The sequence below is a fragment of the Geospiza fortis genome, unplaced genomic scaffold (assembly GCF_000277835.1).
Source record: "Geospiza fortis unplaced genomic scaffold, GeoFor_1.0 scaffold452, whole genome shotgun sequence".
NCBI lineage: Eukaryota > Metazoa > Chordata > Aves > Passeriformes > Thraupidae > Geospiza > Geospiza fortis.
In genome coordinates, this window is record NW_005054369.1 from 2,481,764 (window position 1) to 2,497,751 (window position 15,988).

A 15,988-nucleotide genomic window follows, 5' to 3' on the forward strand; every position below is an offset into this window, starting at 1 on the left:
GGACCATGAAGGTTCTCCCCATTAATCAGGGCTGGGGGTGTTTGTGGCAGGCAGGGTGATGAGGGTTCACCTTTCCTCCTCTGAGCTTCCAGGCAGTCAATGCAGAGTGCAGCAGCTCAGTGCTCTGCAAAACAGGTCATAGCAAAGATGCACTGAAAATCTCATCTTCATGTGGGGGGTGTCACCACAGCCCTGGGTTGGTTGGAACATCACAGAGTCATGGTTTGGGTTGGAAAGATCTGAAAGTCATCCCATTCCACTGGCAGGGACACCTTCCACTGTTCCAGGCTGCTCCAGCCTGGCCTTGGGCACTGCCAGGGATCCAGGGGCAGCCCCAGCTGCTCTGGGCACCCTGTGCCAGGGCCTGCCCACCCTGCCAGCCAGGAATTCCTGCCCAATATCGCATCCAGCCCTGCCCTCTGGCACTGGGAGCCATTCCCTGTGTCCTTCACTCAATATCCCCTCCTGGCAGGAGCTGTGCAGAGCCCCAGGATCTCCCCTGAGCCGCCTTTGCTCCTGACTGAGCCCCCCCAGCTCCCTCAGCTGCTCCTGCTCACCCTTGGGATGATTTTGTGGAGTTCCCAGCCCTTTTTGCTTCCCCCCATGTTCTCAGCAGCCCCAGGTGGGAGCTGAGGAGCCCTGTCAGCCCCACCCAAGGGAACTGAGTGTTCTGTGCAGGTTGTGTCGTTGCAGACCAGGCACTGGGGCAAATAATGAGTTTTCCCTTTCTCAGAAATGCAGCTTGGCTGCCTCCCCCGTTGATCAGAGCAGCTCCAGCCCTGCAGTGGAACTCACAGTGACTCAGATCTTAAACTGATCTTTGCCCCCTCCCTGCCAGTGGGGCTCAGCAGGGCTCTGGAACATTCTCAGCCCTCTAATTAGGGGCCTTTTAAGTTATTAAAGATTAATTCACCACACAGGCTCTGCAAAGACATGTTCTGTGCTTTCCTGGAGTGCTCAGCAGCTGGGCTTTGGGGTTCCTCCCCTCCCCTGCATTTGGGGACAGTTCACATTACACGACCCCTCTGCCCTGTGGGGTTTTGCTTCATCTGCTGTTTCCTTTCCTAGTCCAAAATTCAGGGAGCAACACATCCTGAAGTTTCCCAAATGCAGAGGCACGAGGCTGTGATCCCAGAGCATCTCTGGGGCAGATCTGCAGAGCCAAGCTGTTCACTGGGCTGACATTTATATGGATAATTAGTAATTAATTTTGACTTGGTGATTCCCTCCATGTAGGAACAGTCTGAGTACTTGAGCAAGGAAGGAGATTTTTTATTTTTTTAATAGCAGCAAATGGTCAAAGGTTGGAGCAGGTCAGAGGCAGAAGTTTTTAAGGTGAGGTGAGGCTTTGGTTGGAAAGCTGGAAGTTAATTTATTTTTCCCGATTTTTTTGTGTCTTATGTAAGCACTGAAGCACATCAGCCTGGAGGCCCTGAAAGCTGTGTTTGTAACCTCGTGTTTTGTGTGCAGACTGCAGGGAAATCTTGCTGCCAACAATGACAGACCAGCTCAAGTATCACTTGGAGAGACAAGAAGATTTGGAGGCTTGCTGCCAGTTGCTGAGTAACATCCTGGAAGTGCTCTACAAGAAAGACGTGGTGAGTGTGGGCTGCCTCTGTGATGAGTAACACTTCACAGAAATTGTTTTAGTAAAGTGAATTAAGCAGGTAACTCCTGAGGCTTTAGATTTTTATTTTTCTTTTTTATAACCTCCTAACCAGCCTTTTCTAACTCTCAGTTCTCCCAGTGATGATGAGGATGTGTTTGTTGTGTGGTGTCTCACACGTCACATCCAGCACAGCTCTTGTTGTTTCTGAGGCACATCCAGTGCAGCTTTTCTGGTTAGATAGTGAAGAAATGAATGTCCTTAGGAGTGAAACCTTCCTCATTTACTGTGCCTGGCCTTTTCCAGGTGGAAGATGTTTTGTTTTGGTGCTTTTTCTTTTCTCCCATGGGCATTTTGGGAAATGCACATTTGAGTTGTATTGTTGCTGACACGGTTCCCAGACATGCAGCATGTGTAATATCCCTTTTTTTGCATAATAGTCTCTTTTTTTGCTTTCTCTTGACCTCAACAAACATACAAATATTGGTGCTTCGCCAGAGAGCTGCAGTGATTTGATGCTCTCCTGAAATTTGTGCTGCTGCTGCTGCCTGAACCTTCAGTGCTGTGTAGAATCATACACTAATTCAGATGGAAAGGACCTCAGGGGTCAGCTACTCACATCCTCTCTGGCATCTTATTTAATTGGGGTTTTTTTAGGTTTTGCTCTGATTTTGTTTGTTTTTGGAAGTAGCTCTGTGTGGCTGCTTCAGAGAGGGGGTTGTTTTACAGGAGGAATTTGGTTCTGGCAGCCTGGCTGCTCCTGTCTCTCTTTGTTGGCTGCTTTTCTCTCTGTGGTAGGGGCTCACCTGCAGCTCCAACCTCTCCCAGGCTGATCCTGGCAGCTCCTGGGTGAGTTTGTGCTGGTGGTGGATTGTCCTTCAAATATGCAAATCTATTTTTCATCCATAAAGTAAAAGATGGGAGCAAAGCTCATCTGTTTCTTTCTCCCTGTGGTGTTTTTGGCTTTGTTTTTTGCCCATCATTCCGTGTGAGATTTCTGGACTTGTCCTTAAAAGCTGCTTGGAATAAATATTTCATGTTTAACTCTTTCAGAAGTAGTGATAGATTGCTTCTAATATTGGCTGAAATTGGCAATTCCTTAATGAAAGTTTTGCTTTGCTTTTCTCTTCCTTTTAATTAAACTGTTACAGAACAGCCCCCCCTCCCCTGGTCTGGTAAAGCCTGTGGGGGTTTGATGTTGGCAAAATGACTTGGGGGAAGAAAATTAATGGGTAAAAAGCTTCATTTCCATTGGAATTGTAACAGCACATTTTAATTTATCAGAAACATGTATTACCAAAATAACACTTTGTTAAACCCCTTCCCTCCTTGTGATCAACAGCAAGTGATGTTTTACTTAATTTCCAGCAGACAGGTGGGTTGAAAGGCAGCACAAATGGTTCAGCTGTGCTGCTGTCTGTTGTTTGTAGCTATCAGTGATTTATTCCTTGTCCTCAGGGCCCCACACAACGCCATGTGCAGATCATCATGGAGAACCTGCTGAGGACAGTGAACAGAACTGTGATTTCCATGGGACGGGACTCAGAGCTCATTGTAAGTAAACTCAAACACCTCTGTCACATCTCCCTGAACCTGCCTGTAATAGGATTGCAATCCCAGGTGACCCAAAGCAATCAAAACCTCCTCTCTCTGTGTGCTCAGGAAGCTGGAAAGCACTGCCTGGTAATTTTGCTGTGGTTGACACAGGGGAAGAGCAAAAAAAGAAAAAAAAAAAAGCTTGAAAAATCTCTGTGAGCAGGTGATTAGCCAGGATTGATATCTGTGTGCACCAAAATGATGTAGTATTGGTAATTAGCCAGCTGAGAAGTGTGGAAATGAGACTTGGCTGTTGTTACTGCTTTACAAGCATTTACTTGTCTTTTTGACTTAAACTGAGATAACCAAGGTGAGTGTTCAAATGACTGAAGAACAGAGCCCAAAATGATGTTTAGAGGAAGGACTGATGCAAGCGACCCTATTCACTTAACACTGTGATTTTAAAGCCTTACACCCTAATTTTTCCCCTGTTAATTAATGAATATTGGACTAAATAATGAAAACAATAGTGAGGCTTGTTGATACCTGAGATGGGGATAGATCTGAGTGTGTTTTTGGGGGTCTCTCTGTGTGTTTTTGGGGGTCTCTCTGTGTTTTTGGGAGCCCCTCTGTGTGTTTGCCTTTCTCTTGTGTTCTTCTAGCTGGCTGCAGCTGGCAGCTGATCTCTCCAGGGAAGTGGTCGAAGTGAGCCAGGTCTGTGCTGTGTCTGAGCACTTGTCCCTCAGTTCTGCGTCAATTTGGGTCAGTCTGGCTCAATGCACTGATTTCTTACCATGGGGGTTAATTGTTAGTCAGATAGAAGAGTCCATCAGCAACTTGGTTTTTTGATCTCCTCTTTCCTTCCCAGTTTAAATTGTCCCTGTAATTGCAGACAGTGATATTTGACTTTTGCACACAGTGATTTTTGACACAGGGCTCTGTGTCCTCAGCACTTCTGCCTGACCTGCTGCTGCCCATTTCCTTGGCATTTGGGGGTGCTCATGTTGACAAATCTTCTGCAATTTCATTTTGTCTTTGGTGAATCATCCACTAGCTTTGTTTTGGTCTCCCACTTGTATCACTTGGGGTTTTGTTGTAAGGAAGGGATAATGGATCTCCAGATCCATTGCTGGAGCAAGAAGTCACAGAATCCCAGGATGGTTTGAGTTGGAAAGACCTTAAAGCTCATTTTATTCCAGGGACAGGGACAGTTCCTCCATCCCAGGCTGCTCCAAGCCCTGTCCAACCTGGCTTTGGACACTTCCAGGGATGGGAATCCACAACCTCTGTGGGGAGCTGGTTCCAAGCTGAACATTCCTGCAGAATATTCCAGTGCTGGGATGCAGCAGTGCATGGAAGTCAGAAGACTTGTGTGTTATTTTAACTTCCTCCGTTTCAGGCTGACTGAGAGTTAATTATTGTTTTGATGAAGGTGGTGCAGGTGATATTTAAAAACGTTAATTATGCCTTTTGCAGTTAGCAGAGTAGATTTGAAAACCTGTGTGTGTGTGTTTGAACTCAAGAGCAGTGATATTAAAGATCTGCATTGTGCTCCTGAGCACAGCCTCCATAATCAGCTAATGAACACTGAGATTTCAGGGTATTCTTAATGAGTATCTACTCCTACTTCACAATGCAGAATTTACTGAGGAGATTCCCCTGTTAAATAACCAGCCATAACTCATTTTTGTGGTGTCAGCAAAGTAGGAGCAGTAAAATTATTATTATTATTATTATATTATTATTATTATTATTAATAATAATAATAATAATAATAATAATAATAATAATAATAATAATAATAAGGAAGCACAGGCTGACCTCTCTTACATCAGATATTTGGGTTGAAATGATGCAGTGCCTTTCCTTTTTTTAATTTTAACTGTAGTAGAGAATTAACCATACAGGATGACTGGAAGGAAAGAAGGAAGGAATTTAAAATATCTGACAGAGTTAAATTTCTTGAAAAGAAGTAAAGTACAGGACATAAGCAATTTTTCATTCTATAAATATAACTGTGTTGGTGTCCTAAAGCTGGCATGTTTTCTCCCTGGAAGAATACTTAGTGACACCATCTCCATCCAAAACCTGATGCTGCATAATGCAGTTTATGAGCAGTGGAGGAATGTCAAAGATTTAAGTGCTCAAGTGAGAAGTTTTAATTACAGGATGAGCCTTTTCTGCAGCATTGAACTGGAAGGATTCTCCAATAATCCCCTTTGGCTTTTTTCCTCCTTAAATGTGAGTTCCTTGGTAAAATCAAAAGCAAGTTTTGTCCTATACCTTCAAAAGAGAATTACCTTGAAATAAGAGACCAATTGCAAGGAGAAGAAACAGCTATTAATTAAAGTGAAGTATAAATGCTAAGTTTAAAATCTGGTTTGACAATAATTATGTTAGCAAAAGAATTGTTAATCCTCATTGGTTTGGACTGTTTTTCCCTCTGTAAGTCTCACTGGTGGTTTTTACTTGATCCATTTTCTGAGTAGAAGATTCTAATATTATTAATATTTATTTTATAGAATGACTCTATTATTAGCACAGGATGCAGCCTGAGGGTGCTGAGCTGTCCTGCTGCTCCATACTGCCTGGTTTAGGTGAATTTTGCTCCTGGCCTAGGGAGAAATCACCTGGAAGAAAAGCACAAAACCTTTCTTACTGAAGAACACATTGCTTGAAGAAAAAGTAAATTGAGCAAACTTCCTTGAGCCTTTGGAAGGGTGGTTTTAAACCTTCTCTTTCCTGTCCTGGTGGCTTTTGGGAAACATTGGGTTCCATGTGAGGCAGCATCTCAGCCTCCTCCAGTAAATCAGGACAGAGCAGCCTCGGTGGCAGCTCCACAATGATCCATGGCTGCTCCTTCTCCTCCTGTCAGCAGCTTGGGATGTGCCTCATTCCCAAAGGAAACCAAGCTCTGTAGTTTCTGAAGGGAAATCTCCTGGCTTAGAGTAAGATTGGGTTGGAATGAGATGGTCTCTAAGGTCCCTTCCAACACAAACCATTCCATGGTCCTGTGGTGTTCACTTCCAAGAGTGTCCTTAAGGAGAGTGGCTCTGGAAAACATCTAAAGGTGTTTGGCAACAAAGTCAGTGACCCCTGACTCCCTGAGCAGGGAAAATGGGTTATTTTGGGTATTGGGGGGTGTGCGTGGGAAGCATGGACAGGACTTAGTGGTGTTGCTGATGAGTGGAATCTTCTCCACTTTGCTGCTTTCCCCTCTGTGCTCTGGGATGAGGATGAGGTGAAACCAGAGCAGAAATGATGCAGGAGCCATCAGAAGGAGAAAAAGGGGATTTGTGGGATCTGTCTGAGGTTTCTGGAAGGAGATTGAGAAGGGGAATCTCTGTGGGGTGCAGGTGGCACCTGACACAAGGAGAGTGACGAGGGTTGTGTACAGCAGAGTGGCGCTGATGGGGGAGCTCTGGATAATCAATCAATCAATCAATCAATCAATCAATCAATCATTCACCATGGTGGATTGTCCATCTCTCAGCACTTCCAGGCTGCAGGCCTCTCCAGAAGGGTGTAAAATACAGGTGCCAGCCTGAAATCAGAGTTATTGATGGTCACAGCAGACTTCTGGGGCTGCAGTTTGTTATTCAGGAGTTGAATCTGGGTGTAAATTATCTTCCTGTGCCTTAAAATCTGCCCAGGTCAGGCTTCATGTATTCCACAATTGGGGAGAAAACCTCATTTTCTTCACCAGACTTCTTCCACGTAAAAATACTTTGCTTTATTGAGTCACATGTTTTCTTCTCTTTCAAAGTCATTTGAAATTACTTATTGCAAGCTAATTTCACTGAAACTGAAGTGGTATTTGGATGGTGGCCACGATTTTATTCCATCACTAATACTGAGCTTTTTTGTGTTGTCAAACCATCCCTGTTGCATTCCCTACCAACATTTATGGCAAGGAGCTGCACTCACCTAAACAAATGGACACATTTGTAGCACTCCAGTTATTTTAATGAACCACAGATGGCTTTTATGGAATATTAAAAATCTTCATGCAGGTCCCTTTCGTTCTCCCAGACAAAATGGTGTTGGTGCAGTTGGAGTTTTAGTGGCAATCTGGTTCAATTCCAGCTCAAGTCCAGCAGCAATATATAATACGTGGTAATACACAATCCTGGTGTAATCTAACAGCTGACTTGGTTGGGAAGTTCATGAAAATTTATTCTATTTGATTGGAGAAAGTGATCTAACCTTTAAAACATCAAGTGAAATCAAAGGCATGGACAGTGGTTTTGCATTTGAGGCAAGAAAAAGCAAACACTTTGTACCCATGGTAGGATTTTCCAGTTTTAATCATGTTTTTTTTTCACTTTATCCTGTTTTTTTAAAAGTATTTTTACATTTTATTTTTGTTTTTCATCTTTAAGAAACCAAGTGCTACTCACAAGGAATAGTGTTTTCCTCCTAGTTCTAAACCAAAGAATGCAACTGTTGCTGTGTGGAAATTATAAGGACTCAGCAAAGAGCAAGGGATATAAAATCACTGCAGTATTTATTGGCTAAAAAGTATTTTGAAGCAGGAGATGGGAGAAGTGCAGCTAGAAAATCAGTGTATGAAGTGCAGGGGACTGCCAGTGAATCCAGCAAAGCCACACTGAAAATAAAAAAGCATTTTCCTCATTAGAACCTCCAAGATTTTCTACATGAGGGTGAAAATAGCTCTGTCACATTGAACTAAAAGCTCTAAAGAATTAGGTTTGTTTTTTTTTCTCTTGGTGTCTATCTAACCTGAGCCTGAGTGATTCTAAAGGCAATACAATTATGATACATTTTACACACTTGCAAAAACATTTTATTACAAAGTACATCGGAGGGTACCAGAGAACACGAGATGTCAGTTGGAAGCAAGACTCTATGGTAATGTCAGCTTTCCCCAGGTTTAAAAAAATGTAAAAAATTAAAAATTTGCAACTTCTTAAGAAAATAGCCTGGACATGTACAGAACACGCCGTGAGAACTTTCCCTTTGAGCTCTTTGTTTCTCCAGTTGGAGTTTCCTCCCTCTTCTCCCCTCATTCCAGGAGCTCTGGATCACTCAGGGTCCCTGCACACACAAAGCTACTGAGGGGTGGCACTGAGGATTTGGGAGTTGATTGCCATGGAGAGATGCTTGGTTTAATTTCCTTAAAAAACCCCAAACACTAGGCCTGTTAGCATGGAGGAGAGCATTAGGTATTAATGTTTTTTTAATAATGAATACTGCTGTATTTTCCTTTTTCTGCCCATTTTTGAGGTTCTTTTCTGCTTAAAAAAAATGTATTTTTTTTAATTTGGAAATATTTGGGTTTCTAAGCCATGTTGTGTGGGCTGTCTTATAAACAGTTCTATATTTTACTTAAAAAACAATATAAAATACATGAAATATGGGTTTTTTCCACATGAAACAATGGCACTTCCTTGTGTACAGGATCACCTTCCTAATCCTTCAACTCCCACCAGAGGATTTCAGGATTTGCTTCTGTGCAAGAGCTCGTAGCCCTCTTGAAGGTTTACTGCAAATATTGAGCTGGCCATAGGCATCTTCTGCATTTCCTTTCCCATTTTAATTTGCTTTTCTTTCTCTTTGAAGGGAAAAAAAATTAGGTTATTTTCCTCCAGTTTCCTCTCAGGAGTAAATTGGATGCTGAGCTAAGAGGAGAAACAGTGTAAAAGAAAAACACTTCCCCAAATTTTTAGTCTGTGCAAATCAATGATCACGGTCCTTGCACCTGAAGGCTGAAGAATTTGTACCTTCCTGCTGCTACAGGGGATGCAATTTCAAACTCAGTTTGTCACGTGACACTCAAATTAATCTGAAATCCTTAGGGAAAAATCCCAAACCAAAACAGAAGACAAGATTCCCACTCCCTGGCCACGTCTAGCATGAGGAATTTTTCCACCAATCGTCATTTTAGATGCAAGTTTAATGGCAGTAGCAAATACTTAAAGGAAAAGTTGCAGTTTATAAATCAGAGCAAAATTTTAAGTGCCATTTCAAAAAAAAACCAAACCAAATTAAGAAAAATGTGATTCACATCTCTCTCCTAAGTGTTTCAATTACTGAGTACAATTAATAGATTGAGATATAAATTATAATAGGGTGGGAAACCCATCTGAGCAGCTTAATAAATAAATAAATAGCATTTCCAATTTCAGCTCCTTCCAAGCAGTGCTGCAGCCTGGACATCTCCTGGTGCCTTCTGCAGCAGTGGAGAGGTTTTTCCAAAGACTGTTAGAAAAAAATACTTAACCCATGGCAAAGGCCAACAATCCGGACTGGGATGGGTCTCTTTTGGGGTTGGGTTTTGTTCCTGTGTGGTTGAGACCTTTCCAAGGTGACACTGAGGGGTTGTCCATGGCCTGGACCTTGTGAGCTGGAGGTGCTTAAAGGCTGGGCCTGATTTTTGGGAGGTTTCTGGCCGCTCCCCTGCTGGGGCTGAGCAGCAGAGTGGTTCTTCTGGTGGTGAGGACACAGCTAAACCAGAGATGAGGTTGAAATGTGAGAGCTTGGTTGGAGTCTACATCGCATGAAGGCAGAGAATACACCACAGTCACATCTCGGAGATCGGCGCGGCCGCGGGCCGCGGGAAAAATTGTGCTTTGTCCAGGAATTCTGTGCTGAAAACTGCACTCCCCGATCAACATGGAGCTGTAAAACTCAACACCACTGCAAACATAAGGCTTGCTGTTGATTTTCCCCCTCGTTGCTGTCCAAAGACAACAACCCAGACCCCTCAAAGGCCTCCACCATTCCTGGGGGAGCAGGATGCCGGCCTACGCTTTAGCAGGTCAGAGCGCCACGCTTTCGGATCTGAGGAGGGGAGGGAGACAGTTTTACTTCCCATCTTTGTCCAAATTTCCACTCAGGTTTTACATCCCACATTGGCAAACTGCGAGTAGAAGTGGGCAGGGGGTTCCCAAGCCCGTGCTGCTGGGCAGAGTCCGTCGCTACAAAGGCCTTTTTGGTACGCGCGGTGAGAACTGGACGCTGCCCCTGGCCAGGACGCTGCTCCTTCCACCAAGATCCCATCAGAGATGATGGATACAACTCCAAATATTTGTCAAAGAAGGCCTTGAACTCCACACGTCATGGACTTGGGTTAAAGGAACCAGAGTTTCCATCTTCCATGCTTTTTTGATTCAGTTTTGGATTTTTGCTTGGGAGTAGAGGAGTAGCTCTCCTGAGAATAAGGCAAAGGTGCAACCTGAGTTTCCTCAATAGGATGAAGTTTTCTCAAAACTGGCTGTAGTTTATCTTCTTGCTGTTTAAAATCCAATTCCACGCTAGAAATGGGAAGAGAAAAGCACTCATTAATTATGATGATAAAAAAGAATTAACCCAATGTCTAAGGGCTTAATTTATGGAAGTCAATAAATACTTCTTGCATGAAAATGGAAAGGGGCAGTTCAAAAAGGGACATATTACAGGAGAAAAATAGGAATGGGATTGTTCAGCTTTTCCCTGCTGTTAAGGAGGGTCTTGAGGATTATGGTGGAGATGCTGAAAAGTTACTGAACACGAGAAATCCAACTTTTTTTGGTGGAGAAATAATTTTTGAGGGCTTCCAGGCTCAGTTCTCCCTTCTGGGAGGTCAGGGTGGCAGCCAGGCATGTGCATCCTTGTGCTTTGGGGAAAGCTGAGAGCTTGGCCAAAAGCAAGGAGGCTGTCCCAGAAATTCTTCACCTCAGCTGTTCCTTGCCACTTTTAGCATGGAGAAGATTAATTTCATCAAGTTCCTGTTGTATTTATAGACTCATATACATGTGTGGAATAAATAGATCAATTAAAAAGCAGTTCTCCTTTATAGTGCATCCTTGCCTTCAGAAAACACACTGAAGCTGTAAAATCCCTGTCCTGAATTCCAGACACTGTTGGCTACAAAATCCTTCCAGCAATTAAGAACCACAGTTGAGATGAAATTCCAGCCCTTACTTGAGCTTTGTGCAGCAGAGCATTTTGAGACCACCTTATAAACCATAGGAACCACAGCATAAAATGGAGCAAAAATCCTGTCTGATGGTGGAAACTGAATTTTGGCCCCTCAGAACTACCCAGAACTTGATGGTTTTGGTTGGGTTTGTGCAGCAGCCTCTGGCCACGCTCTGCACTGAGGCTGTTCCTGTCTTGTGTAGAATATTTGGGGCTGGAAGGGACCTTTGAAGGATTCCTGTTGCAGTGGGGCCTCTGAATGTCAGAGGTTGAATTTAAAAGGGTGAAATTTTTGGAATTTAGGCATTTGGATTAATTTATTTCTTCCCTGTCCCCCTCCACTGCTGAGCTGTATTGGGCTTTGCACTGGCTGCTTTTATTGTTACCTAAATATGAAGTTATCACTCCTGAGCTTGAGTTCACTTTTAATTAGGATTAAATATGTTTTCTGAGGTATTTCTGCCATTGCTTGTTTGGAGTGAACCACTGGAGAAGTGAGATCTGCTTCCCCAGGTCTCATCCATGAAGAGATTACTTTCAAATTCAGTTTAAGCCCTGTCTGATTTAAGGAGAGCAGGGACATGGCACAGAACACCTGCAGCCATTTCCAGGGAATTCTCCAACAGAATCATTAGGGTTGGAAAAGACCTCCAAGATTTCCAGGGGGAAAATGTGGGTGGACTTCACCTTCCACAGGCTTTGTAAACTGAGCACAGAATGTCATCAAATACCATCTGCAGATTTAGGTGGGGTTTATTTTCCTCTTAGGAATCAAAGATGCTGAGAGAAGGATAAGGAGAATTTTGTGCTTTGTATTTTTTTAAGAGCTGGTAATTTTGGCTGCAAGGACTCTGGTGGAGCCCCAGAAAGGGGTGCTGGAAAGGTGTGAGGTCTTTTTACATCTGGCTGTGCCTAATTTGGTGTTTGGTTTAAGTGTAAGTCCATTTTTAGCAGAAGTTTAGGCATTTCAAAGATTTGGATAAACTTTACAATAGCAGAGAAGAGAAATACATTAGGTAAGAATTCAAATAGAGTATTTTACCTATTGCTGTGTTTTTAATTAATAAAAAGCCATTCCAAATCAAAGATAATTGTAAAAAATATCAGCTCAATGCTGGAAGTATAGAATGGTGAATTTTCAGGAGGCAGCTGTATGCTGCAGAAGCACATTCCAAGCCTACTGGTGAATATCCCTCCTTGTTAATGGAAAAACAATGTTGTCTTCACTGCTAACATGTTCTGTGTGCTGTGTGGCTGGCAAAAAATAGTTAGTTAGAGAAGTTCAGCATGAATTCAGTGGTGAGATGTGGATATCAGCTCATTGGGAATGTCCCAGCACAGGAATTCTGTCAGTGAGACAGAGAAAATCTTGGAATGAGGGAGATGCTTCTCTAAGAGCTCCCTAAAATCTCATTTAAAGTGCAGCATTTAGCATGTGTTGTATCTGGTTTTTTTCTCAGTTTTTTTGGGGGGGAAAAAATAAAAGGCCTTTCAGCTCTGGCATTGCCAGAGTTCATTTTTACTCCTTTCAAACATTATTCTTGCAGGGAGGCTCTTAAGAGCTGCTGAAAATTGCTGTAAAAAAAAGAAATTGTTATAAAACCCCCTTGCTGAAGAGAGTAATTTTTTATATAATCAATTTCTATTAAAGATAGACCTCAAGAGGAAAAAAAAGCATCTTAGTTCTGGTCCATCTGACAAGCCCCATGTTATTGCTGCTGCAGCACAGATCAGCTTTCAGCTCCTCACATCCAGGGGAAGGAAATGTTTTGCTTCTGAATGGTATGAAGAGGCTGAAGGAAAAACATTTATGTTATTTCAGCATTTAGAACTGTAAATTTTGCAGAATAATTGATTGGGGTCTATCAGCATCAATTTATCCAGCATTGGAGATGTTTTAATGGGATTGCTCCATGAGGCAAATTTATTTGATTGCAAACTTAGGCTTTAATTTTGTGCTGCAGAAAAAAGACAAAAACCTGATTTTTAAAAAAAAAATTCACATATCTTTCTATGTTATCTACAGCTGACTTTATTTTTACTCTTTAATTTTGTATCAATCATATGAAATACTACTAATCATGATCAGTGACAGATTCCCAGAAAGGTTTGGGTTGGAAAGGACCTTCAGGATCATCCCATTCCAACCTTCCACTCTCTCAGGTTGCTCCAAGCCCTGTCCAGCCTTGCCTTGGCCACTTCCAGCGATTAAATTCAGCAAATATTCCATATTTGTAGGACTTCTTGATATCTTTGTTATTGAGCTGTGTTCCTGAGCTTGATTGTGTCACCTGTCGCAGCTCTGCCAATCCTGCTTTGCTCAGTGCTATTTCTGTCCCCTCAGCATCTCCAGGTGTCCTCTCTCCAAATGACCTTTTCCTGAAATATCCTCCTGCCATGTGCCTCTTTTCACTTTCAAACTTGCATTTTGTCCCTTAAGCCTGCCCATAATAACTCCATTCATTTAATTATCCAGGACTCTCCTGTTCTCCTGGCATGACACACGGAGATGGGAATTATTTGCTTCAGAAGCATTTTTTTCTTTAATAATAGAATCATACTTTTCAATGGAATGACAATTCTGAACAAGCCCTACAGAAACAAGAGATGAATTTTAAATATTATTTAATAGCACAAACCTTGGCCTGACACACGTGGTCAGGACATCCTAAAGCTTCACTTCCCTCCATGTTGTTAAATATTGTTAAATTGGGAGCACTGACTGAGAGTTTTTCCATCTTTAATGCCTATCCCTAATTCTTCCTCCAAACAGAGGGGCTGTTTTTATCAACAAGCAGTAAAATTCTATTTGTGATAAATATTTCTGTGTTTTCTCCCCAGAATCACTACAGACTCACAAGATTTGCAACCAAAACTTTCCATTTTGGAGCAGTTGCCTGTACATCAGTGTTGTCTTTCCCAGGAAAATTGGGCCAAATAAAATCAACTAGCAGCCCTTGGATGATTTTATTTTGGCACCACCCTCACAGAGAAGAATTTTTTCCCAGTATCCCATCCATCCCTGCCCTCTGGCACTGGGAGCCATTCCCTGTGTCCTGTCCCTCCATCCCTTGTCCCAGGTGTTTTTCCAGCTCTCCTGGAGCCCCTTCAGGGAGATGAATTTTCTTGTTTTGGCTTTCTGTATTTGACAGTATATATTAATGAGTTTACTTTTGCATGCAGGCAGCAGAGAACCTTTTCTAATTTAGTTGAGCTGTATGAGGGATTGAGAGCAGAATTTGAGGAGTGAGAACCATTGGGATTAAACATATGGACTGTGGGAGGGTTTGGAGCAAGAGGCTAGAGATATGGATGGGTTTTCTCATTTTCTAGCACAGTCACACGTTGTTGTCATGGATCATTTTCAGGTTTTAGCTGCTCATGATCTGTTGCTTGCTGGAGAATTGCTGAATCAGAGAAATCTGTGTTCAGGATGGAGCTGCTGAGGGATTTCAGAGAATCATGGGGTCACAGAATGGTTTGGGTTGGAAGGGACCTTAAAGCTCATCCCATTCCAACTCCTGCCATGGCAGGGACACCTCCCACTGTCCCAGGTGCTCCCAGCCCCAGTGTCCAGCCTGGCCTTGGGCACTGCCAGGGATCCAGGGGCAGCCCCAGCTGCTCTGGGCACCTGTGCCAGGGCTGCCCACCCTGCCAGGGAACAATTCCATCCCAAAATCCATCCATCCCTCCCCTCTGGCAGTGGGAGCCATTCCCTGTGTCCTGTCCCTTCAGACTCTTGTAGTCTCTCTCCATCTATGTGTAGCTCCTTCAGGCACTGGAAGGGACCCTGAGGTCACCCCAAAGCTTCTGTTCCAGGCTGAACAATCCCAATTCTCCCAACCTTTCCCCACAGCAGAGCTGCTCCATCCTCTGATCATCCTGGAGCTGCTCTGGGCTCATCCCAGCAGCTCCATGTCCATTCTCCCCTTGTCCCTTGACACCTCCAAGGCCTGCACAGGCTCTGGGTGGCTTTTTCTTTTTTCTGCCTCCAGGGAAATCCTTTTTCCTTCCCCTCCAGCTGAGCCCCTCAGGTGACACCTGAATTTCCCTTCTCCTCCTCCTCACATCCTCCAGGCTCTCAGAGCAGCTGGACCACGGGGAGGTGAAGCAGGAATTACAGAATTCCACCCTGTGGGTCCCATGAATTGGATGACACAGCATTAGTGCTTCACATCCTGGAAAAACAGGATCCAGAGAAGCACTAATCACTTCAAAATGAGCTCAATGCACTTCCCAGCAATCTCTGCTAAATCTCTTATTTCAGCCCAAAAATCAGCCCAGCCTGGGATCCAAAGCACTGCCAGCATTCAGGAGCCTTTGAGATCCATTTTTCATCTTATAGTCCAGAGATAAGATGAGAAATGTAAATTAATTAATGTGGGTAGCAAATAAAAAGGTGATGAAAATTGCTATTCTCAGCCTTGAACCACCTGATTTTCTTACACTGTTGCTATCCTAGGGATTGATGCCTTATGCTCACTTTTTTATTGCCACATTTGTTAATCTGAATAATTAATATTTAAGTATCTAACCTTTAAAAGTGAATTTCTTCCATGTGGGCTCTGTGCTGCCTGATTAACTTTTATCCCCATATTTTAACCTGTTTGACCTCTTGTACTGAATTCCATTTTATAGATTCTAAATCATATATTTTCTGCTGGATAGTGAGAGTTCACCTTAAATTAATATAAAGTAAAAACACAGCAGCATAAATCAATAATGGAGTAAAAAGCAGCCAAATTAATGATTGAGACAGCTTTGAGTGATTTTTTTCCCCTCCACAGAACTACAATAATGGAGTGTGGATTTGTTTTCCTTCCAAGTCAGAAACTGGGATTTCAGCTCCTAGAAATTTCCTTCCAGCAGCTGAAATTTCCTTGTCAAAGCTGTTGGAAATTCCTGACCTTCCTGCCTGAAGAG

At 43.0% G+C, this 15,988-nt stretch overlaps 1 protein-coding gene across 1 annotated transcript in view; it reads left to right on the forward strand.

Moving 5' to 3' along the window:
• DOCK1 (dedicator of cytokinesis 1) overlaps nucleotides 1–15,988 on the forward strand; it is a 254,970-nt gene that overhangs the window by 65,401 nt on the left and 173,581 nt on the right. Inside the window, exons 26-27 of the mRNA XM_014308424.2 lie at nucleotides 1,471–1,598; nucleotides 3,065–3,160. Of these exons, the coding sequence (XP_014163899.1) occupies nucleotides 1,471–1,598; nucleotides 3,065–3,160 (224 nt within the window). The remainder of the gene's footprint in view (nucleotides 1–1,470; nucleotides 1,599–3,064; nucleotides 3,161–15,988) is intronic.